The sequence below is a fragment of the Cannabis sativa genome, chromosome 6 (assembly GCF_029168945.1).
Source record: "Cannabis sativa cultivar Pink pepper isolate KNU-18-1 chromosome 6, ASM2916894v1, whole genome shotgun sequence".
In the NCBI taxonomy this organism is placed as follows: Eukaryota; Viridiplantae; Streptophyta; class Magnoliopsida; order Rosales; family Cannabaceae; genus Cannabis; species Cannabis sativa.
In genome coordinates, this window is record NC_083606.1 from 2,383,558 (window position 1) to 2,410,093 (window position 26,536).

The 26,536-nt window shown below is 30.3% G+C and overlaps 4 protein-coding genes and 1 pseudogene across 4 annotated transcripts; 1 reads left to right on the forward strand and 4 right to left on the reverse strand.

The window, feature by feature from the left end:
- Positions 1–3,972: 3,972 nt before the first annotated feature.
- Positions 3,973–8,080, reverse strand: LOC133028970 (cytochrome P450 71D9-like; annotated as a pseudogene).
- On the reverse strand, positions 5,197–6,245 carry LOC115725212 (cytochrome P450 71D10-like). Its single transcript, XM_061116840.1, has one exon. The coding sequence runs from the start codon at positions 6,126–6,128 to the stop codon at positions 5,541–5,543; it is 588 nt and encodes a 195-aa protein (XP_060972823.1). The 5' UTR covers positions 6,129–6,245; the 3' UTR covers positions 5,197–5,540.
- Positions 8,081–11,466: 3,386 nt separating the features above from the next.
- Positions 11,467–13,202, reverse strand: LOC115724989 (uncharacterized). The gene is made up of 2 exons (XM_030654379.2): positions 11,821–13,202; positions 11,467–11,715 (listed from the first exon to the last, which is right to left on the reverse strand). The coding sequence occupies exon 1, from the start codon at positions 12,666–12,668 to the stop codon at positions 12,066–12,068; it is 603 nt and encodes a 200-aa protein (XP_030510239.1). The 5' UTR covers positions 12,669–13,202; the 3' UTR covers positions 11,467–11,715; positions 11,821–12,065.
- Positions 13,203–17,548: 4,346 nt separating this feature from the next.
- On the reverse strand, positions 17,549–26,182 carry LOC115724988 (serine/threonine-protein kinase Nek5-like). Its single transcript, XM_030654378.2, has 8 exons — positions 24,698–26,182; positions 20,331–20,397; positions 19,975–20,020; positions 19,833–19,878; positions 19,639–19,723; positions 19,518–19,560; positions 19,366–19,420; positions 17,549–18,826 (listed from the first exon to the last, which is right to left on the reverse strand). The coding sequence occupies exons 4-8, from the start codon at positions 19,853–19,855 to the stop codon at positions 18,745–18,747; spliced, it is 288 nt and encodes a 95-aa protein (XP_030510238.2). The 5' UTR covers positions 19,856–19,878; positions 19,975–20,020; positions 20,331–20,397; positions 24,698–26,182; the 3' UTR covers positions 17,549–18,744.
- LOC115723257 (nicotinamidase 1-like) lies at positions 22,383–24,125 on the forward strand. Its single transcript, XM_061117711.1, has 4 exons — positions 22,383–22,388; positions 22,978–23,139; positions 23,243–23,431; positions 23,848–24,125. The coding sequence occupies exons 1-4, from the start codon at positions 22,383–22,385 to the stop codon at positions 23,875–23,877; spliced, it is 387 nt and encodes a 128-aa protein (XP_060973694.1). The 3' UTR covers positions 23,878–24,125.
- Positions 26,183–26,536: the final 354 nt, after the last annotated feature.

Here is a 26,536-nt window from a genome sequence, read left to right on the forward strand (position 1 = left end):
CAAACAAAGCTCTAGATAGACATCTAACTAAGAGAGAACCAAAAAGTGAGAAGATAGTACCATGTTGAAGAAGACTTGGCAATTGGAGAATATATTGATATTTGTTATTTTTTTTTCGGAGGTCATTTCCCTTCAATCCTACCACTACAAAAAACTGCTACTTTTAGTGACAATTTTTTAGTCACAACATAATTTTTTTGTGACTAAATGCTACTTTTAGTCACAATAAAATGTTACTTGTGACTAAAATATAGTATTTAGTTACAATTTATCACTAATTTAGTTTTAGTCACAACAAATATTGTGACTAAAAATATATTTAATCACAACAAATTGTAATTTTTGTGACTAATACCTTTAGCCACGGACTTTTTAGTTACAACATACGAATAATAATTCACAATTAGTCACAAATTTTTTTTATGACTAAAAGTAAAGTTTTTTGTAGTGTACGTTAGAATAACAAATGTCTACTACTATAAATATTTTTTTTTAAAAAGTATGAAAAATAAATTCATTATTTTTCGTAAGGATTAAATTCATCATTTTAAATAAATAATAAAATAATATTAATTAACAATTCTGTTATAGTATTGTTAAAGTTATGAGAAATATATATCAAAAACAAAGTTGAATTTTTTTTTTTTTAAAAAAAAGTCACCCAATAATTTCTCATAAACCAAAAATTCGGTTATATAATCACATTTTATATAGAATAGATATAAAAGAAAGTCCAAGAAGAGTCCAAGTGGCATCCTATTCTTTTTTCCTCGTATTTTTCCCTTTTTCTAACACACTCTTACTTTCTTTCAAAAATACACTACATATGCAAACTAAAAGTCACACATTGAATAAAAACTTTTTAGGTGCTATCCATGTAAGTTATAAATAATAGTTTTATTATTTTACTTACTTTTGTCTAAGAAATATATATATATATTTTTTTTTTTTGTGGTTGATTAATATCTTACCCAATAAGTTTGTTATATATGTATAAGTAGTTATTTATTTTTCAATAATTAACTTTATAATAATAATTTTTAATTTTATATATATTTATGAAATTAATTTTAGTTTATGAATTTTATTTTACTATTCTAGATTATTATATTGTCATTTGTTCGAGTTAAAAATATTTTTTTACAATTAAAATATTTTCTCTTATATTTTTTATTTTTTCCAAAGTCAAAAATTTATCTGTAAGAGGTGACCATACTTATATGACTATTTGAGAATTGTTGATTATATATATATATATATTATAATTTTTTGTTACCTTTTTTTATTTAAATTTTAGAATATAGAAAATATTTATTTCTACAAGTTGTTTTTTGTAGAATAGCATTTTTCTTATTATATTTTTTTTTTAAATTTAGTTTAAATTATTTAAATGGCTAAAATTAGAGATAAAAATTGATGTTTTTACCTAAAAAATTATTTTTTTAGTTTTACATTAAAAATTAAAAAAAATATATATGAAATTTAAAATGATTTATGTGGCATCCCTCATATATTTTAGTTGACATTCTTTGTTTTATCTATTTATGTGGCATCAATATCTATCTATATAATTGTGTTGTTACTGTGTATGACATAGCATTCTATCATTTATTATTATTATTATTATTATTATTATTATTATTATTATTATTATTATCTTTCTAATAATAATAATAATAATAATAATAATAATAATAATAATAATAATAATAATGTCTTCTCTTCTTTTTTCTCTCTTTTTATTGTGTTTTTTTTCAACTTTTTTTTTATTAAAACAACTATATGTATAATAGCTATCTATGTGGTAGTTTATTTGAGAATTTTTTTCTTAATATTTGCTTCTTTAATTTTTCAAGTTAATTCTTACATAAAAAAAAAAATTAAGTTTAATTAATTTTTTATTCTATTCATCCTATCCAATTAGCTTTACGTTAACATTATATATAATTTCTTATTTATTTCAATTTCATTTTAATGAAGAAGTTATATAATAATCACTATTATGCTATTATTATCATTATTAATTAATTAAGTTTATTGAAGATTTTGTATATAGCATAATGAATATTATACTAATATTATTATTACTTTTATTAACTGATAATTATATACTAGAAGAAAAAATAATGAAATCACAACAATTTAATAAGAGAACAGACAAAAAAACACACATACCTATCTTCTTTAATTATTATTACTATACATGCATATATAATAATACAATAAATAAATAAATAAGTTGTAATACACTTTAAATAATAATAATGATAATTATAGGTTCAAGTATAATATATTTTTCTTTTTAAAATACAAATTAAGTAAAATCTTTTAAAAAAAATTACTAAAAAATATAAAATTTGATTCCCAAATAATATAAAAACCGCTTGAAGCACAATATTATTCCCTAGTTAATAATAAAAAAAGTAGTGAATATTAAAACAAGCTACAATGATTTACGCTATTAAAAGGGTTAATGTTGAGTAACTATATTATATATATCGGTGCATTTTTAATGGGTATTAACCATAAATATGTAATATTAGAAAAATTAAATTTTTATTCTTAATTTTTCTATTTAATTAGAAAAATCTCTCATTAGGGTTGTTTCATCAGCTGAAAAGAAAATAATAATAAAAAAATCGGCAAAAAATGATAAAAAAGGTTGAGTTTAGCTTAAATAATTTTTATATAAACTTATTTTTGATATAGTGTAAACATAAGTATTTTTTATAATTTCTTTAATTAAGTAGTTAAATTACAACCCAATCTCTCTCTTTTCTATGTACCCCTCTCTCTACCTCTCAATCTTTTCTCTCTCAAACTCTCAATATCATTTGAACTAAGTTTTGAATCTTGTCTCTGGTCCATCTTGTAATAACAAGACAAGGTGGTATTTATAGCCTTAGGATAAAGATCCTAAAGTCAGTGGCTGGAAGAAATGAGCTGGTTGTTAAGTTATTAGTTATTTTTAACTAACCTAACACACTCCTCTTTAAGCAAAGTCTCCACGTCAGCTTAAGTATCAGAGCCTCCGAGAGCATATATGATCTCCCAGACTCTCAAACCAAGGACACTCGCTGATTATGCTTCTGGATAGGATAGAACAGCTGGAGTCGACTATCTGGAACAACCATTACAGGAGGGACAACTAGCCAACTAGAACACCATCCTAGAGTGAGGCTAGCTATCTTGAAGACTAGACTTGGACTTGGCATGATAGCCATTTTGGAACTCCTATCTGGACTCAACTATCATTGGATAAGGCTCCTTCCGGTACTGGTATTTGCGAGTGAAAAACTTTCCAAAATTGATGCTCTTAGAGACCTATTCATTTGTAAGAACTATACCATAGGAACCAACTAACATTAACTACCTAGGTTCCTAACATTTTAACAACCTACTAGTTCTAACTACACTGGCTATTGTTATGAAACACAATAATGCAATATGTTTGATCACCAATCAATACCGAACCAATGTAATAATAATCAAGTAACACAAGCAATTAAAAGTAATGAAGTAGTAGAGAAAATTAATCAAATTAAACTAGAAAAAAGATACCCGAAGTTTATCCAGGTTTAGAGACAATGTGTCTCCTACATCCTACTTCCACTATTTGAGTTTGAGATTACACATAAAATGAGTTGAACATACATTGATGAACACTCAAGAACACACTCTCCTCACAGATTACAAAGTTGGTCTTTTCTTCGTCATGGCACTCAACGATGGCAGCTCACTAATTTTCTCTCTTCTGGTACACCCTTTATGCATGCATACACCAAAGGAATATTCAGCTCTAACAAAATTAATTTGTCTTATCTCCAACAACATTATTGGAGCCTCACCTCCAGTGATGGACATGTTTGCAACTATGGAGAACTAGAGAAGCTCCCAGAGAGGTACATGTAATTTGGATGCAGAATAAATGGTAGCATTAGATGAGACCGACCATGGAAGTCACAGCAAAATGAAATCCAGTTAGAGTGGTGGTTGTGAGAATTAATAAAATTCGTCTGTATAGAAAAAGGAAAAATAGATTAAATTTGTGAAAAAGAAGATAAGAATATGAATACATTTTTACGTACCGGAAAAGAAGATACGGATATAAATACACCTTGCTTGGTAAAAAATAAGAAAAAAACGAAATATTAACCTTATGACAACTATAAATCAACTATAAAAAAAAAATAAAAAATAACTAGAAAAACAATTTGATGATAACTACAATACAACTATAAAACAACCAGAAAAATGCTTTATTATTTTTGCTGCAAAGGTTTGTAAATAATTAATTTAAAGCGTAAAAATAAAAAAAAAAATAAAAAATTCATGTTGAAGTATTTTTCTAATTTTGAACTTTTTCAAATTTTTGGTATATATTATGTAAATTTTTCGCCTTAGAAATTTATTTCCCCTTTTCAAAATATTAATAATAATATTAAGTAAAAAAAACACATATGTAGAACTTTTATTTAGTAAATATTTATTGATATAATTATTTAAAAGTGATACATTTACTTTATTTCAGTCAGAATATGTGTATTCTGACATATAAAGAGTTCAAAATATATATATATATATAAAAAAAAAGATCAGCCTAAGACAAACTACTTTATATCATCATTGCTTTGGCCATAGAAGGTGGATCATATTTAGAAGGAATCAAGAACAAATCCTTTTTTCTAGAGATTATAATTCCAAATCTCTCTGTCATGTCCAATTGTTCATGTTTCATTCCATTGGGGAGGTTCCAATCAAAATGGTATAGCAAAAATATTGCTAGAGGAAGCTCAACACTGACGAGACCAAATGACATACCGGGACATATTCTCCTTCCGGCACCAAATGGGATATACTCAAAATTATTTCCCTTGAAATCAACAAATCTCTCAGGCATAAAACTCTCAGATTCAATCCAATATTTAGGATCTCTTCCAATTTCCCATGCATGTACAATGATCCGAGTTTTCATAGGTATTTCATAACCATTAATCTCACACTTTTTTCTACTTTCTCTTGGAACTAACAAGGAAGCTGGAGGATGCAACCTTAGAGTTTCGTTAACAACAAATTTTAAATATTTCATCTCATTGATTAATGATTCATTCACTAATCCTTTTTTGCCAAAGACTTGTCTAACCTCATCTTGAGCTTTTTTCATCACTCTTGGATTTCTCATCAATTCTGCCATATCCCAGTCTAAAGTTGTTGCTGATGCATTACTTCCAGCTCCAAATATGTTCTGAAAATTTTGTCACCAATTAAGAATGTTAATTAATTTTCACAAAAATTGATAATAATATCTATATAAAAGTTGACAAACTATGTATATATATATATATTGAGAGCTTACAAAAATGACTGCTTTAATATTGTCCATAGTTAATGTGAACTTATGATGATCTTCAGTCTCATGAAACTTCAAAAGAACATCAACCAAGTCTTCCTCATCTCCACTTTTATTTGTTGATGACTTGATCTCCTTGTCTTGATCTGTATGTATAAACGTACACCTGATTGTTTGTTCATAATTCCTCTTAATTTGCAGTGCTAGTTGACAGTTCTTGAGTGATAGGAATAACTTGTTGAAAATTTTTTCTTTGAAGGACTGCTCTAGAAGACTCAGTCATGTCCAAATCTTCATTTTTCACTCCATTGGGAAGCATCCAATCAAAGTGAAATAGCAACAATGCAAGAGAAAGCTCAACACTGAGGAGACCAAAAGACATACCAACACATATTCTTCTTCCACCACCAAATGGAAGATATTCAAAGTTGTTACCTAATTTCGAGTCAATACAATTATTATCATCTAAGAACCTTTCCGGTTTAAAAATCTCAGGTTCAGGCCAATAATTAGAATCTCTTCCAATTACCCATGCATTAATTATAGTGTTTGTTTTAGCAGGTATCTCATAACCATTAATCTCACACTTCTTTTGATTTTGTCTTGGCACTATCAATGGTAAAATAGGATGAAGTCTCATGGATTCTTTGATAACTGATTTTAAGTATTTCATCTTATCGAGTGCTCTCTCATTTCCCAACCCTTTTCTGTGAAAGACTTCTCTAATCTCATCTTGTGCCCTTTTCATTATCTTCGGATTCTTCATCAATTCTGACATAGCCCATTCTACAGTTGTTGCTGATGTCTCAATCCCAGCAGCAAATATTTCCTAAGCATAATTGTTAATAATTCATAAGTGCTATATATAAATTGGAGTAACTTATAAGTTAATGTTTAATTTCTATTTTTTTTAGCTTAATATCTTACTTAATGAATTATTAAATATATTTAATTTTTTTTGCAATATAAAGTTATACGAAAGATAAAATATATAGTGATGAAAATAAAAGAATAATAAGAAGAAAAATGTGAGCAGAAAAAAAATTGATAAAATAGAAAATAACATGATGACCATATTGTCTTATATATCATGTTAGTTTCATTACAAAAAATCTTACTTTAGTCACAACAAAACTTGTGACTAAAAGTAAAAAAATTGTTACGAATTATAAATTATCATTCTTAAGTTAGGATTAAAAATTCTGTGGCTAAAGGTATTTAGTCATAAAAATTAGAATTTGTTGTGACTAAATGTGTTTTTAGTCACAATACTTGTTATGACTAAAACTAAAATAGTGACAACTTGTAACTAAAGACTATATTTTAGTCACAGGTAGCATTTTGTTGTGACTAAAAGTTACGTTTTAGTCTCAAAAAATTATGTTGTGATTAAAAAGTTGTCACTAAAAATAATAGTTTTTTGTAGTGTATATTAATTAACTAACTTTTTATGATGACCATTATTGTATAAGGTTTACTAAATGGTAAATAATATTGAAATTACCAAATTAATATATAATATTCTGTATTTAATGTATATATTTATATAAAAACAAAAATCACAAATTATACTCTATATATATGAGATATAATATTATCCGAAATTATATGTACTTTTTTCATGTCATGCAAAAAAAGGGAGAGTGAGACATAAAAAATTTTTAAATCTAAAGTGCTAATGTAAGTGCATTACCAACACAAGCAACTTGTAGAATTGCCTGTTTGCAACCTTGTAAAGTTTAGCATTGGTAATGCTTTCATATATAAAAAATTAGCATAAAATGAAAGTAATGATTATGAATATAAAATGTGTTTTTCTAATTGATATAAAATGAAGGTACTTACAGATTATTAATTGCATAGATATTCTCATTTGTCAAGGCAAATCCAAGGTCATCATTGTCATGATACTTAAGAAGAACATCAACCAAGTCTTCATCACTTCTCTCTTTTGGCTTTTGCTTCTTGTGCTCATGGATTATCTCTTCAAATATTTTTTCTGCCCTTCCTCGAAGCTTCTCAAGTTTAAACTTAGAACGACTCATCTGATAAAATAACTTAAAAGAAGGAAACAAATCAGCAAGTTCAAACCCTAATGATACCTCAATAGCTTCCTTCAACACAGGCAGAAACTCTTTGTTGTGAATCCTTGTCCTACCACAGGCCGCACGCGACGTTATACATCAACATGTTGAGCCTTTCACTGAGATTAATAGCATTGTCAACATTTGATGAAATCGAGTTTATGAAGTTAAGCATTTCCTCTTCTCTAATGTATTTGAAAGATTGAACTCTTGTTGTATTCAAAAGCTCTTGCATGAAAATCTTTCTTACCTGTCTCCAATGCTCACCATATGGAGCAAAAGCAAGACCAACACCATCATATAACATGATTTTCGAAAAAAGAATTGAGGGTCTTGATGCAAAATTAACATCATGGACTCTCATCACTTGTTTGGCAAATTCTGGTGATGAGATTACTATGGTTGGAACTTCACTAATTTTCAAGTGCATCAATGGTCCATATTTCTTGGCTAAATCTATTGGTGTATGATGGATTAATGAAGAGCCAAACATGAGGTTGTGAATGTTTTCCACAATGGGAAGTTTCCATGGTCCTGGAGGGAGTTTTGAAGATGGTGATGAGCTAGTAGTACTAGTTCTTATTATTTCCACAAACAAGAAGAAGATGAATGAAAAGAAAAGGAGGGCTGCTGGGAATGATGGTATTTTAGTTGGAATTTAGTTTACCAGGATCTTAGATCTACTCACAAGTATGTTGTTTAACAACCTAAATATGAACTTCTAAAACGATATGAAATAAACACATATAAAGTATAAGAAACCTTACAGTGGTTGCAGCGGAATGTAATGTCTCCTTCCACTCAGATCTCTACCCCTTGTATCCTTTCTGTCGCAGAGTATCACCAAGATCTGAGCCCGAATGTCTTTCTCTTCAGTTTGGATTCTTCACAATCTTCCAGACTATGATTGAGATACCACTTGATGTGTGTGGGCACTACTCTATCACTAGGGTTTTGAAAACTTGAAGAAGGAAAGAGAAAGAGAGTGAGGTCGGCTATAGAAGGGAAGTGAAGGCTCAAATTTTTCTGAAAGCAAAATTTCTGATTTTCAATCTCTTAACAAGTGTGAGTCATCACTATCTATTTATAAGTAACCACTAGGTTTAGGTTATGAATTATTGGGCCTTAAAATAATGAAAATATTAATTGAAAAATCCACATTAAGTGGCCGGCCATGATATAGTGGGCCCCACTTTGGTATTTTGTAATTTTACCAATCTTCATTTCTATTTTCTCAAAAACGCAAATTTTCCAATTCTAACCATTTAAATGCCAAAACTAATTAATTAATAACTTAAATAAATTATTAAATAATATAGTCATTTATTATATTTATTAATTAGACATAATAGAGTCTTCCAATTAATAAATAAAACCTAGAATCTCTTTTCTTCACAAGTTTGCCCTTGCTTAGTGAAAATTCATAAACTAGACATAGTCTAATTTTAGAATTATAATTGATTAATTAAAATCAAAAGTCTTACAAGCAGTATGGTCTCAACTAGAATGGGGACCATGGGCCTATATTCCCGAGCTTCCAATAAGCTGATCAAGAATTTACCAAATAAATTCACTAGCTTATTAATATCTTGTTGCATCCACTCTTGGAACTTAGAATTGCACTCTCAGTCATATAGAACGCTCTATATGTTCCACCATGTAGATACGCTATCATATTTAACCATCGTTATAATCTAAATAATCAAAGATTCTCTATATAGATGATTTACACCGAGTAGGGACTAATTTACCGTTTCACCCCTCAATGTATTTTTGATCCTTAAAACACTTAGCTACCTGTAAATGATATTTAAGTGAACTAAAATATAATCACAGAAATAAGAGCTCTTCCATTTACATCTATTTAACTAAGCTCGAAGGAAATCATCACTTTACTTCTAAATACCTGTAGAAGCTATAGATTACATATTTATGTTTAGCGCTCCCACTCAATCATACTTTCATGTTCCTAATATGTACGTATTACCCTGATCCGAAAGTAGGTTTAACTAACAAATCATAGAACATGAATAGTACTCCTGAGATTGAACCTAAGCATATCAAGATTAAGATCTTTTGATCTAAGATCAACTAGTGATATTGACTTGGAAAGATATAACGGTAAGTATTATAATATCTTTACTAAGAACAATATCAGTCCAGTCCAACGTATACTCCATACATTCGAGACTAGTATACTATGCTAATGTTTTGGAAAGAACATAACACTTATACAAAGTGTAAGTACACTTCATCGCTGATTATCACATCAGTGTAAATCCAATGCACTGATGAAACAGGGACTTAGTCTTTCGAATCATATAATCACAATCACATTCCACTGTGTTGACATTACTACAATTGTGAATGTCTTTATGTTCTGGACTTAATAGATTTTGTACATATATTAAACGATAAGCATGAAAACTACATGTTTACATAAATCACTTCTAATCTCTTATTGATAACAAATCAGATTAGATTGTAATGGGTTTAATTTATTTAGGGCATAAAATCCCAACAAACTCCCACTTGCACTAACATAAAACAAGTTGTGCATTCCAATCAATCTGTTGTCTTGATCTTCAGATCAAGTGTAGTATATTTGACTCAATCCAAATTTCTGGAACCATGTTCATAAAACATTACGCAACATCCTTTACTATATGCATTACTCATCAAGGGATACTGAAATCTTTACTGCTTATTAAGGACATCTGTAAAAAAAAACAGAAGATATCTCTCTCATTCTATTAAAGAATGAAATAGAGATAGTACAGTGTAGAATTCTCTTCAGTTGAATAACTTTCTGATATTACGAATTTGTAAAGTTATGTATCTTCACTGATGAAGCTTGAATTATTATATATGAGTTTTTACACTCTTCCAGAATAATACCTCCACCCCCAGAGTAATCACCATCTCGAATTTTATGAGTTGGTGTAGATATAAGGACTACTAATATATATACATCCTTATATATAACATATAGGTCACATTCATAAATCTTTCTTGACTATCCCTTAATGTTCCTTGTTTTGATTATATCTCAGATGGCTCCCATTCAACAGTAGGAGTCTGATTAAATTCATACATAAAAGTATACTTAACCTCTTACTATTGTTTTGAGGGATATCTTGTTGTGACATATTATCTTAGTTTAAAACTATAAGTTTCTAGACTAAGTCATCAACACAGCATCCTAGTATTTTAGATTGAGTGTAAAATAACCACATTATTTATGAGGATTAGGAATTCTTGCCCAAGTCATTCGAATAGACTATGCAAGAATACTATTTTCATAATACTGATAAGTCATTTCTATCCATATGAATGGTTAGTTTACTTTATCAATGGTGTTCACACGTATCAACCAAATGAAGATGGGTAAAGAATTTTAAAATTATCCCACTCAAATAAGGTAGTGTGATACAATGTCAAGGAACTTTACTGGTGTCAATTTCTATTGCAACAATAATAGAACATTAATCTAGATCACGAATTTATACTGATAATTTGCTAATTCATTTATTACATCCATGTTTCAAATATGTGTGTCATATAGTATTGTGTACTGAAATAGTCCAGAGTTCAAAATGAACTACATATTTCAATAGTATAGTCCACCCCTAAGTATTTAAAGATTATGATCCACCCCTAAGGGATATATAGATCATATTTTGTCTCTTAGTGTTATAGAGATCATGTGGAGTTATGAATATAATCCAGAGTTCATTAGATATAAAAGATCGTTGAACTGCATATTATTCTTAACTTTTTCCACCAATATCAGATCAAAAGATCTTTCTATTAAACAAATTCTTAATAATTGTTTTAGAATTAACAATTATTCATAAACATAGAAAAGAATTTCTAAGTGTTTATGTAGGATTAACTCGATGAAGAGTGAAGATACTATAGAATTTGTATCAATAATAAAAACACATACACAAGCATTAAAACATATAAATATAATTGGTATTGATATATTTAAGATAAGATAAACAAAGCTCAATTCATAAATGCAATTCATTTCAAAAATAGAAAACTTTATTATAAAATTCTCCAAAATTAAAGGAATTGTCTGCAACAATATGAAAAATAGGGAATAAAATCTCAAACTAAAAATTGAAATCCAAATTGTTCTTAAACTAAAACAATTAATTCAAAAAAAATTGAAGAAGATTCTGAGCTTCATCTTCATCTTATACTATCTCCACCCTTCTGTCCAACTATCCGATTCAACTCACTAAGATAGCATCCGAGTTCAAGCAGTTGAGGCTGAAATAAGAAGAAAATAAATAAACATGGTTAGTAGGTCCAAAATTAATAATCCAAGTGGATAATAATTCACTAAAACACATCAGTTTATAGGAAAAGAAATACCTTGTTTCTTTGCTAGCAATTTAGGGCACTGGGGTTTCCAGTGGCCTTTTTCATTGCAATAGAAGCATTTTCGCATTACCAGGATTAGCAGCCTTTTTCTTTTTAACTGTTCTCACAGCTTGAACAAGATTTTTTCTATTCTTCCATTTCTTCTTGTTCTTGGGTTTGGAAGTAGAGGCAAAGTTTGCCTCAGCTTTAGTCGCTCCATTACCATTTCCAGAATTAGGAGCTTTCGGTCCCTTTTTCTACGGTCCTCCAATCAAATTTTCATATGTCTGAAGGTCGTTAACCAAGGTGTGAAAGTCTTGTTCCTTCTTGTTCATGACATAATTCGAAGTGTAGGGCAGAAAAGCTGGAGTCAGACTATTCAAGATTAAACTAACTTGAGTCGTGTGATCCATTTCGGCTCCATGATTCTGAGCTTCCTGGAAATAACTTGCCATCTGGAGAAGGTGATCACGCACATTCTGATGAGGACTCATCCGTGCATTTATAAACTTCCTTGTCGCTTCAAAGCGAGATTGGATTGATGCCATACCGAATAGATTAGTTAACTCAGTCATGATTCCTGCAGTTATGTCAGTCTTTACAAACCTTGTTTTCAAGGTGTCTACCATGCTAGAAAGTATGAAGTATCGAGCTTTGTCGTTGGCATTTTGCCAACACTCGTACTTCTCCTTTACAGCTTTGGTTGCATTATCACCCGGCTGCCCAGGAGACAGTTCAGTTAACACAAATAGGGCACTTTCTATGAGAGCAATGTTAATGTTCTCTTTCCATTTTGGGAAGTTAGATCCACTCAGCTTATTATCAGTCAATAGTGACAACATGGGATTGGTCATTGTCATGTGGGATACTACAAATAACAATAAATAGAAATCAAGTAAGGTTTAAAACAAAATCTCATTCAGAAATTGTTAGCATATAGCAAATAGGAATGGTAAGCGAAAATACTAAAGTAACAGACTTAAATAATTTCCAAGGTTTTCAACAAACTGATGCAGTGTCCCGTTTAGGCGAGAGTCAAAAATACCATTCATTGAATAGAGTTGTCATCTCATCTAAAATGATAAACATTCTAGCAACCTTTTATTCGATCAAGATAAGAATTCAGCATTGTCCCGTTTAGGCGAGAGTCAAGGCAATTCTATCTTATGAGCTTCCACCATTATTTCGTACTCTTTAAGCCCTATTAAAGTCGCCACCATTAGGGTGATCCATACTAAAATAAACACTCACAAAGAAAATACTTATCTTTCGAGATTCTACGGTGTTAGATTGCTAATGAACGTTCCTCCATTAGGGAGGATTACTCACTAAAACACTAACTATGTAGAACCAATAATGGAGATCGAATATCATAATATCAATAAAGCTCATTATTTAAAATGTATCTTCTTCTAATATTAATTTCAATTTATTTATTTTAAATATATATTTATTTAATTAAAATTTCAAATTTAGAATAAACTATAAATAAAATTCTAATTCAATATTTACAAAATTATACTTAGATGGATAGGAAATAAAATTAATTATTTCCATCTTAGCAATAATTTTCAATAAATATTTAAAAAATTATTTCATTTAAGTTGTATTAATTTAAATTAATTAGCAACTCAAATTTTAATTTTCCATATATATATTGCATTTCGAAAAATTAAAGTATATAACATACAATTTTTAAAATGCTTAAAAAAATAAAATGAATCGTGGAAAATAATAACTAATTTTATGTTGATTAATTAATGAAATTAATTTTCAACTAAAATATAATTTTCCTATTTAATTAAATATAAAGAAAAAATCAAATATTTAAGTATCATCATGAAAGTCTACTTAAATATTAATTTTCTATTTAATTAAATATTACTAGAAAAATACTTCAAGCAGATAATATCTATATTCTAGATTTTCATTGACTAATTAATTCATCTTCTGATTTATATTATATTTTAATTACTCATTTGAATGAAAAAATTATTGATATAAGTTGGTCCAAAGTTAATTAATAATTAACTTTCAACTTTAATCTATTTTTCAAAAAAAAAAAATACATATTAAATGTAATTTCAAAAAAAAAATGATATAATTAAAATATATTTTGAAAATTATGTAAATTTAAGTTGTTATAAAAAAAATCCAACTCAAAATAATTTTCGATTTAATTAAATATCATGAAAATAATAATATTTAACTATCATGATAAAAATCAACTTAGATATTTAATTTTCAATTTAATTAAATATATTAAATATAAGAAATAAATAATTAAGTATAGATGAAAACTTAATTATTAATTCTAATATATACTAGGAAAAAATACTATATTTAGATTGATCCAAAATCAATTATTAAACAATTAATTTTGATCTAAAATATTTTCCTATTTAATATTAGAAAAATAACTAGTACTAGAAATAACTATCTAGAATATATTTCAATTAACTAAGTGTTTTTCTAAAATTTGAAAAATATCTAATTTAAGTTGTTATAGAAAGAATCTAAAAAATCCAACTTAAATATTTTCAAAATAAAATTTAATTAAATATCAAAATTAAGTTGTAACCACCTAATTTTTTTTAAAAAAAAAATTCCAATTTAAGTTGAAAGAAATATCAACTTAAAAAAGATCTTAAGAATCTTCAATAACCAATTCCTAGAATTCCTCAACTTAATTTTTAAATTCAAAAGATATTCAAATTTAAGTTGATAAATTAAATTAGTTAGGAATAACTAATTTACAACTTAAATAGGAATATTTAATGAAATAATTAAAATAGGCTTGAGAAAGAATCTAATTAGTTATAATTCTATATTTAATTAAATACAAGAAAAATACATATAGTTTGTCTAGAAAAATTCATTAAACTAATGTGTTTTTTCTTAAATTAATTTCAAAATATACGAATGAAAAATTAATTCCATTTACTTTGAAATTAGTTATGTTGCTAATCAATTTTATTAGGTTAAACTAATTTAATTAACCTAGTACAGTTATCCAAATTAAGCAAATGGGCCTTCACAGTTGGAGTTGTTCATGTGAGGGAGGGTTGGGTTCAGTATGTCGTACCCACTGCTATTGGCCCCCTAACTCTCACACAAGGCCCAAAAGAGAGGAATTTAACCTTAAAATGAACAACTGTTATTAATTGAATAGACCAAGAAACCTAAATGGGCCTAAATAAAATCTATCATGACGTGACATTTTATTTAGCAACCTAGTTCATCTTAATTAAAATTAAATGAACAATCTATATGCATCTAAACATAAAGTAAACATATAGGCTCATACAGGCACACAGATTTGGATGGATTCTATCATGTTACTAGGTCATACACAGATGAAAGAAGAATGTAAAATTTACCAGTTATAAATTATTTACTTGACCTATTTACAATTAAACCATGGGTTAAAATCAGATCATTGGATCTGTCAACAAGTTAATCATGACAATTTAGATCAAGCAATAATAGGTTTTAGAAAACTTACAAACAATCTAAAACACAAACTCCTGCAACAAGTTGGATAGTTGGATGTAGGAATTATTTAATTTTAAAAAAAAAATCGAAAATAAATAATAAATAAAAAAATGTTTTCGGGTTTTTAAATAAAATTAATAAAATAAAAAAAAATTTAAAATTAAACCTACAATTTTGAAAAAAAAAATTAGGTTTCAACTAACCTAAATATCTTTTAAAAAAAATGCTAACTATCTTTTAAATTTCATGTTATTTTATAAATTAAATATTCAATAAAATAAAGTTTTAAAAAATATTCATAAATAATTCAAATAAAACCGAAATTGAGTTCTGTAAAAAAGTGAATTGCTTAATTTTTTTTAAACTATCCAACAAAAATAATTTCAGAAACGAAAATTTAATTATTTTTCATAAAATTTTATAAACATCAATCAATCCTCAAATAACACACAGATCAACATGAAACTATCCAAATCACACACAAATCGTTTTAAGTCCAAATTTTTTGAAAGTAAATCAATTACCATGGCTCTGATACCAGTTGTTAGAATTTATTTTACAAGGATCTTAGATCTACTCACAAGTATGTTATTTAACAACCTAAATATGAACTTCTAAAACGATATGAAATAAACGCATATAAAGTATAAGAAACCTTACAATGGTTGCACCGGAATGTAATGTCTCCTTCCACTCAGATCTCTAACCCTTGTATACTTTCTGTCCCCGAGTATCACATCTGAGCCCGAATGTCTTTCTCTTCAGTTTGGATTCTTCACAATCTTCCAGACTATGATTGAGATACCACTTGATGTGTGTGGGCACTACTCTATCACTAGGGTTTGCTTTCTTTAACCTACTTTTATAAGAATGTTTTTTATATATATTTAGATAATCCTTAAATACTTAGAGTAATTTTAGAATAATATTGATGTAATACATAGGATAGATATTGTTGAGTGCTAAGGATAGATATAGTCAGCTATAAAAAAAATACAAAAAAGGGTCTATTGGGATTTGAACTTGTGACCAAAAAGATAAATTAATAAGTCTTTACCAATATACCAAAACACATTATTATTTGTATAAATTTGCTACTATAAATTTTATTCAAATATTAGAAGAGATATAAAATGAAATTAGTATTGCAATTTTCATTATGGTAGAATTAACAAATACATTATAAACATTGATTCTAATACTTAAAATAAGAATTCTAGTTTATTTTAAGTAAAATAGCAAAATAAAACACAAAAAATTAGGTGAAAGGGGTGCATAACATGAATTTAGTATACAAAACAACATTTTTTTGAAAAAGTTGGTTGGCCAAACCGCCATTGGCTGTTTGGGTTGCGTAGAACGCAAAAAAATACCCAAGTTAAAAAAAAAAGGCCTAAAACGGACAGCTGAATCAAAAATTATTAATGTTCAAAGTTTTTAAAAAATTTCATACAAAGTTTAGCCCTTTCCTTACAAAGATATAATATACTACAAAAATGATACTAGTATACTAAAAAAAATTATAAAAATGATACTAATATACTTTAAAAATACAAACACATAATATAAAATATAAAATATTAATAATAAGATAGCTAATATACAAACACTTAGAGTAATGTAGATGTGTATTTATTCAACTTTTCAATTTAATTTTTACTTATGGTTATTATATATAATTTATACTTAATTTAATTATATTAATAATAAAATAATATATATTATGCTAAAATACAAAATTGTAAAGCTGAAAAAAAAAAAGCTATAGGAAGACCCTATGTCGCCGGTTATTTCATAATAACCGACTCCATATGTGTCCTATGGCGTCGGTTATATGAAACAACCGACGTCATAGGGTCTTCATGGCGTCGGTTATTTCATAATAACCGACGCCATAGGGGTCCTATGGTGTCGGTTGTTTTTACCCCTACAGCGTCGGTAGCAAATTTTGCCAAAACTGACGCTGAAAGCCCTTAAAAACCGCCTCTAAAGCCTAATTTTGTAGTAGTGTGGAAGGTTTGGACACTTGCAAAGATCTTGCAAGAAGTACAAAGAGCAACAAGGCTAAAACAAGTCTCACACTGGAGATAGGAAGGACTTCCGACACCATCACCACGGGAAGGATTTTGATACAATCGTTAAAGATGGCGATGATTGTTCCACAGACCAAGAATTGTTCTCCATCTCAGGATCTTCAATGAACATGGAGTGGATTCTCGATTCTAGATGCACCTATCACATGTGCCCAAATCGAGAGTCATTTTTTTGTTACAAATCAGTTGATGGATATAAAGTTCTAATGGGTACGTAATGATCATTCATCACTACTACAAAAGGCAGATTTCCCGACGGTTTGAAAAATGCTTTTTTTTTGAACTGTCGCTGAAAAAATTATCTGAGTGTTAAAAACTGTCGCCTATAATACACTATAGGCGACGGTTTTTATCACTCGTATAGATTAAGCGTCGGTTTAAAAATGCGGAGCAAATTTTTTTTTTAAAAAAATATTACACTATACCCGACGGTTTTGAACCGTCGAGCAAAGTATTTGCCACAATTTTAAAATGTGGCCCATTCTTTGCCCGACGGTTCAAAACCGTCGGGTATAGGGTTAAAAAAATTAAAACCCCCTCTATATCGAACCCATTTTTCATTCCCTCTATTTTGCTCATCATTTTCCCTCCATCTGAAACCCTCACGACTCACCCACTCCGTCTCACTCACTCCATCTCCCTCTCTCGATCTCACTCACTCCATCTCCCTCTCTCGATCTCACTCACTCCATCTCCCTCTCTCTCACACACGGTGATGGAACCCAACACCACCGGCGCCCCTCCACTGCCGAGAGCCCCTCCACCTCCTCCACCTGTGCTTGCCATCGACCACCGATTTTTTCTTCATCTTTTGATACTCTGGTATGCTCTCTCTCTCTCTCTCTCTCTCTCTCTCTCTCTCTCTCTCTCTCTATATATATATATATATGTCTTTGCTTTTTCAAATTTTTACAGTGTTGAGAACTTTTCAAGCAAAACAGAAAACCAACTATTCAAACAATCGACTACCGTTTATATTTATAATTTATAATAATGTATGAGAAAAAATATTCACTCCCAAAAAAGAGGCACATATATTAGCTAATTAAATATTAGAAAAGTCGATCTAGTCTGCTAATCTAGCTACATTTAACTAGATTGAAAAATTATTATCATTATTATATTTTTTAATGTTAAACATGCTGGTGGTGGTGGTGATACTGATCAACCTCTAAAGCATATAGTTGTTAATCCTAGAATGACGGTGAAAATGTACGTTATTAATTTATTGTATGATCATCAAATATAAAAACACATTAAGCTTAATTAGGCAACACTTATAAGGACGGGGAATAGCAGGATGACAAAACTGCAAGTATATCACATACACACAAAACAAGGCACATACCTAAAGACCAAATATCAGATTTAAAGCCATAAGGAATATCAGAAGGCAATTCAGGACACGTGTAATTTGGAGCTCCAACCACCTGTTCAGAAAGTAAAACCAAGTACTTAGTTCCCTATACAACTAAAGTTTCCAAATAGATTTATTTTAAATTCATATGGTCCAAGAAACATTCAATATGAATTTTGGATTCATGGTATATTCAAAAAGTAACTGTTAAGGTTTATAATTATTAATAAATAGAGCTAAGTTTTATATATATATATATAATAAAAATATTATGTTGTATTTGGCACACAGTTATGAGTATAATAAATAAATTGCAAGACATACTAGAATTCAGAAACTAACAAAGTGAGAAATTCACTATGGCAAGGAAGAAAATGAAAACACCTACAGTTCTGTATATATTCTAAAAGAGTTCCCAACCTGGATCTTAACTTTGAAACTTAAACATATATTACATATCTAAAAACTTGACACTAAACTCTACACATAAAATAAAAATAAAAAACACAAGCATGAGCTCTAGCAGCTCTGTTTTTTTAGATAGAAGATGTCTAGCAGCTCTTGAAAAGTTTTAAAAACAAATTTCATGAAAAATGTAAATACAGTGCATACCGAGGATAGGAAGGCAAGTCATCTGCCTTCAAAGTCTTAGCTAGTCCAAAGTCCCCTGTATACAAATAAAAGAAGAAATGAAAAACGATAGTAAAGACATATTAAACTAGTTCCCAAAAATCATTGTTCAATCTATTGGAACTCTAACTTACCAAGACGAACATCCTGGTCCTTTGTGAGAAAGATATTGGAACACTGCAAAACAATACACCACAAACTGTTTACAAAAGCTGAAATATGAGCAAACAAATAAAAATGTGAAAAAAAAAATACTTTTAAGTCGCGATGTAGAACATAGTTCGAATGTAAGTACTCAACCGCCAGTAGTACGTAGCTGTGTGAACCACCTGCAGATTTTCTGCACAATTTTCAGAATCGCATGCCAGATATAGTTAACCTCATAAGAAAATGATATGTACACCATTTATACATCTATGTACATAAAACACAAACAGAGATAAGACTACCTCCTCAGGAAAATAAACCCCATTTGATTTTTTCATCAGTTCAGCCCTACATAACGTTCATAAAACAACAATGTGAGAAAATCTAAAAATTGCAACTTCATATAAGGTAAAGTTTGAATATGTAATTCTTATTAAAACTCACATGTCCCCGCCGTTACAGTATCCGGTGACAATGCAAAAATAGCAACCTTACATTACAAATACATAACTCGATCAGCACAAAACAATACAACCAAAACTTATGATTTTGACAACTGCATTAAGAAATTAAAAAGTTTCTAAACTTCTCAACCCAAGCTTCCTAAAATTCCACAATATAAGGATGCTGAATTCGGGCAATAAGAGCCATCTGTCTTTCCAAATTACCAAATACACATAATGAATTAAAATAATATCATACACTCATAGCATAAATATATGTATATGTATGAAAATCAGTCAACAACAAATTTATAATAAATAAGAAACGAATCAAAATTATTTTAATGGAAAAGCTACCTCTTGGTGAGCTGATCGCCGGCATCATTCAGTTTGGCGAGCGAGCCTGATCTTCTTCAACACATACCTGAAATGCACAAACTCTCATGAGATTAAGATTCAACATTACACTAATTTAGTAACAATTAGTTAAATATACACTTACTTTCATACACACAGACACACACTTACTTTTTCTTCTCGGCCTTGTGATTAACAAGAATGGCGGCCCACTATTATTTATTTAACATTGGAAAACAGAATCAAACAATTTATGGACCACAATCACCTATGATGTAAGCAATGGATAATGGATTCAAGATGCTGAAGAGATGGATTGAGCAACTGGGCTTTGACAGTTTCAATAATTATCTTTGAATCTGATTTCAGAAATAAAAAATAACATAAACAATTCAAGAAATGGCAGATCTATTCACTCTATCAATAACCGAGCCGGATCTGGTGTATCATAAGGGATTTGCCCTTTCTATTGATTCCTACAGATTGGATCAAAAACAATTCTTGAATGAGGTATTCAACTCCAGGGATGAATCGAAAAAGAAATATTTATTGGTTCTACCTCCTATTTTTTATGAAGAAAATGAATCTTTTTATCGAAGGATCAGAAAAAAATGGGTCCGGACCTCCTGCGGGAATGATTTGGAAGATCCAAAACCAAAAATAATGGTATTTGCTAGCAACAACATAATGGAGGCAGTTAATCAATATAGATTCCCTCAGAATTTGGTAACTTCAACTACATTAACAACAACTTTTGAATCTTTTTTCGGATTACACCCATTATCTCAAGTTTTGGATCGAACTAATCCATTGACACAAATAGTTCATGGGAGAAAATTGAGTTATCTGGGCCCTGGAGGATTGACAGGAGGAGGGATTCGAACCCCCGACACCGTGGTTCGTAGCCACATGCTCTAATCCTTTGAGCTACAGGCCCCACCCCGTCTCCACTGGATCTGTTCCCGGGAGTACCCTAAAAAAGGGAACCTTTCCTCTCCCCAGCCGTTTCGGTTTAAGAAGATGTGAACAGAAATGAGTTGGAAAGGAGTGGAACGAAAGCAGACAAGTGAAAACCAAAAGAGACAGGCTTATGACTAAACACTACCCGAAACGAAGCCCAATCGATTCGAGTCGGTCAGTCGAACAAACAAAGACTATAGTTCGCGATCAAGTCGTTCGCTTCTATAGCGGTTCGAAATTCAATAAAAATCTGTAAAGTTGTTCAATTGATCCATCAAGGATTAAAGGGAGCTGGACCAAGCCATCCTGATCGTCCCAAACCTTTGAAAGCCAGCCCACCGCATTCAGAATCACAAGAATAGCGAACTGGAGCGAGCCTATATTATGAGTTGGGCGCTTTAACCATTCAGCCATGGATGCTTAGCGGGCATCCTCGTACATGGTGAATAACCAAATTCTAATTGAAATGAAATCTTTAGGGTAAATCAATGCAATTTAGGAGGACTTAATCTTAATGAAGGGACATCAATTCAAATCCTGGATTTTCGAATTGTTTAGTACAGAACACTAACCAGTCACCACATCGCCGGAGGTGAAGGAAGACGCCTCCTACGAGGGATGCATGTAACGTCCCCGCTTCAAGCCTCCATTGTGTCCTTACACCCACGGAATAATGGCTCTTATACACGAGTACGTCACCCTGGCTGCTTCATGGACTGATGACTGACCCTACAGACCAAGTGGGATGATTCTGAGACTGTGTAGGTATGGGACTACATAGTTGAAGAGAGCTTAAATGGATTGATTGGTACTACCTATATCAACAAGGTGCATCTTGTTTTTCGGTAGCCCATCTCGAAAGAACTCCACAGTTAAGCGTGCTTGGCTTGGAGCAATTTCAAGGATGGGTGACCTCCTGGGAAGTTTTCCCAGGATGCGTGTGAGTGAGGACAAAGCACGCTGGAAACACTCGTGTTGGTCTGTAGGGTCAGTCATCAGTCCATGAAGCAGCTAGGGTGACGTACTCGTGTATAAGAGCCATTATTCCGTGGGTGTAAGGACACAATGGAGGCTTGAAGCGGGGACGTTACAATGCAGGTACGGCGAAAGATCATCGATCGATTTGGTCAGATATGAGTTTGGGGATCATCGATTTGGTCTGAGCTTTTCTCTGGTTTGGGTACGTATTTTACTTTGTGGGTTTAGAGAAGACAAAGAAAAGTTAATAAATAAAAGGAAATAAAAAAATCCACGGCAAAACCAATACCGAGGACATATCCACGGTACAGGAACTTAGCCAAAAAAAAAGCGCGAATTTCTCCCGCTTGTGGGAAAATACTAATAACGACGACATGTCCTTGTTCAAATGTCCTCTTTACAGACCCAATTTTTTGTAGTTATCTAAATACTATATTTTCGTTACAAGTAAGTTTTTGTTATGACCAAACACTACTACAAATTATACAAATTATTATCAATATCCCTCATGACAAGTCAGTGACTTTCTCCAACTCAAATCTAATGGTCTCTTTCTGATTACTACAAAAAGGTTCTTTTATAGTCTCTTTATGGAAATGGAATGATATGATATGATAGCCAAGTGGCAGTGCAAGAAAAAGTCTGAGTGAATAAAGCCAAAGTCTGAACCTGAAATTATTCTTAGCATTTCACTCCATGGTGTTTTTAGTTTATTAATGTTTTATTTTGTCTTTTGTGTGTAGCGTTACAATGGTTAGAGAATGAATCTAATGTCACACTTAGATGTAAAGATTGCATTGAGGGGGGCTCAATTGAAAAAGATCGCTCCAATGTTTTTGTCAATTGGGTTAAGAATAATCAAATTAAAGCGGTGAGATTTATTAGATTCTATTTGTCTTGTCTCTTGTCATTTTCTTTTGGTTTATGTTGTTTCTTGACTAATAATTTGCAACCTCTTTTGTTGGTTTTTGAAGATTTCGGTGGTGGGTATATGTACAGATATATGTGTACTAGACTTTGTATGTTCCACATTGTCTTCAAGAAATTGTCGGCACCTTCCTCCCCTTGAGGATGTGATTGTGTATTCTCGTGGCTGTGCCACTTATGATATCCCAGTTCATGTGGCAAGAACATCCAAGGATCTAATATCTCACGTCCCTCAGGTACCTTTTTCAACTATCAAATTTTCAAGTGTCTTAATTTGGTGTTAACCTGAAAGGGTAGAGCTTGCTTGGTAACACTTTTAAGTGTTTTACTAAACTCTTGCTCAGTTAAATCTTCATATTTTAGCAATAAAGCAGTAAATATCTTGAATTTGAGTTCTTATTTTTCTGTAGTGAATTAGACTAAAACCTTAATTAATTTTATGCCAGTTTTTTGGAGGTTCAATGCTTTTATTTTGTTGAAATACATTAAAGATGCGAGTTATAAACTTTTACTTTTCCTGTAAAGTGACTTAAGATCGAAAGCCCTTTATATCGGCATAGAACCAATCAGCCAAAAAAAGTAACAGAAACTTGAATTGTATGTTTTTTTGGATTGTGGTAACTTAGCCTTTAATTGTTTGATCTCATTGCAGAATCTAATGCATCAATGTCGTACGGGATGAGTGGGCTGAATTTGTGAAGCCTTTGATTATAGATTAAGTAGTTAAGGTTATTACACTTTTGTTTATAACAAAAGTAACAAGTTTTATGATTATTGTTATCTTTTGCATATGTTATTAGTTTATCTTTAGTTTACGATATACATGGAATTTAAGTTTTAGAATCGATTTTATTAACAATTTTGGTATTGTGTGATTAGTTAATAGAATCGATTACTAATTTTATATAAGTTTTAAAAATGTTATTTTAATTATTTTTGTATTATGTATTTACTATTATATAGAGTTATTCTAAAATTTGATAATGCAGGTGGAGAAAATTGCATGAAAAATTTACAATTTTCCCTTACTTATATTTGTGCTTCATTTTATAAGTGACGCAATAGGTAAAAAAAACAAGTATTTTCGTAATAAATATGACATTTTTAAACCGACGGAATAAGTTTCTTGTGACAGTTTTAAAATGCCACGAAACATTTAGCGTCATTTTTTAACCGACGCTTAAAATAAAATAGAAAAGTAAGTATTTAGCGTCAGTTTATAAATGTCGAAAAAAAATTTTTGCGTCGTTTTGAAAATGACGCTAATAAAAAACTATTTGCGACTACGGTATATACGTCGGTTTTATAAACCGACGTAAATTCTTTAAGTGACACTTAAAAACAGACGTGAATAGTGAATTTTGTAGTAGTGAAAAGTCACATTTAATTAGTATGTCACGAAAAATTTATACTGTGACCAAAAGATTGTCACTAAATGTTGTTTTTTTTGTAGTAATATAAGGATATATATATACATAGGGAGAGAGAGAAAGAGAGCTTACAGGAATAATTACTTTAAGATTGTCCTTTGTTAATGTGAACTTATTAGGATCTTCACTCTCATGAAACCTCAAAAGAACATCAACAAATTTTTCCTCTTCTTTACTTTTCTTTGGGGAGACTTGATCTCCTTGTCTTGATCGATATGTGACTTGATGATTCTTTCCACTATTCTTGATGACCTTCGATTCAAATGGTTTAATTTAATTATAGTATACAATCAAGAAAACTCAAAGATGGAAAGAGATCTCCAAATGCAAACCCAGCAGACAATTGCACAATATCCTTCATAAGTGATATGAAGTCACCATGATCACTCCTTTGGTTGCCAAAGGCAGTCTTATATGTGATGCTATAAGACAAACTTTTCAACATTTTAGTAAGATTGATAGGTGAGCCAACTTTTGAGGCTATATCTTTTACACTATTAAAGGACTCTCTTCTTCTCTAATGGATTGATAAGTTTTAACCCTAGATGAGGTTAGAAGCTCTTGCACACAAATCTTTCTTACCTCTTTCCAATACTGACCATGTGGAGCAAATGTAATGTCAGTGCCATCATATGACAAGTTTCGTGTAGCAAGAGTATCTGGTCTTGATGCAAGAGCATTATCATGGACTTTCTAGACCTCTTTAGCATACTCTCGTGATGAAACTACTATGGTTGGAACTTGTCCGACTTCGAGGTACATTAAAGGTCCATGTTTTTTGGCCAAGTCTCTGAATTTTTGATGAGGCAAAGGACCCAAAAGCTGGTGCAAGTTTCCTAGAAAGGGTAGTCTCCATGGACCTCGGGGTAGTTTTGAAGTTGATCAATTATTGCTTGTTTGACCTCTAGATAACTGATCAGTTCCAACAAATAGTACCCTCTAGAGTTCAAACAAGCAATAACTGATCCGCTTCAAGAGTATGCTCACCAAAATAAGCATAAAAACTGAAAAGAGAACGACTTGGAAAGAGGGTACTATTTGTTGGAATTCCATGTGGTAGATAGTGATGATAGGGCTTGAAGAGCTTAATAATTTGTTTGTGAAAACACCAATAATACTTTGTTCTATAAATAATATATTATTAGTGTAGGTACCTTGAGAGTTTCGTCACTTTTGTACTATATTAATTAAAGTTTGAAAAAGTAAGCTTAGTTAAGTAATAAAGTTTATTTCCATTTCAAATAAATAAATAAATAATGTTCCTTATAAAAAAGGTTGTTAATAACGTTCTGGTTAGGGCAACTAGGAAACTATATTGAGCTATAAAGCCAGCATGTTTAAAATTTTTCAAATTCTATATATAACTAATAGATGAGGATTGTTATTTGACACTACTTTCAGGTTGTATCTTGCAAATGGTTAGTGCTATTTCATGCTAATTATTAATTTAAATTTATGACACCATATTCTTAATTATACCAATAGTTATATGATACGTAGGTCGTGTTAATTAAGCACCATTAGGGCCTTTTATGCACCCTCGTTAAATTTATCAATTCAAAACATTGGCTATTCCCACCCTTCAACCACCCTATATATAACTGGATCTTTAGTGTTATTTTAATCTAATAAAATTAATGATAAAGTAGAAAATGTGCAATTAGAAGATTCCTTGGAAAAAATGTACTGAGTGGGATTTTCAAATACAAGGACCAAAAAAACTATGAGAGTCTAGGTTGAGTGCTACAGAGAATAGAGACTTTAACGGTATGTTTGGTAGAAGAAAAGTGAAAGAAAAGACGAATATATATCACTACAAGAAATGTCACTTTTACCAGCACATTTCGCAAACTGCGCTAGCAAAAAAGTCAAAGTTTTACCAGCGCACATTTGCAGTGGCTAAAATTTAAC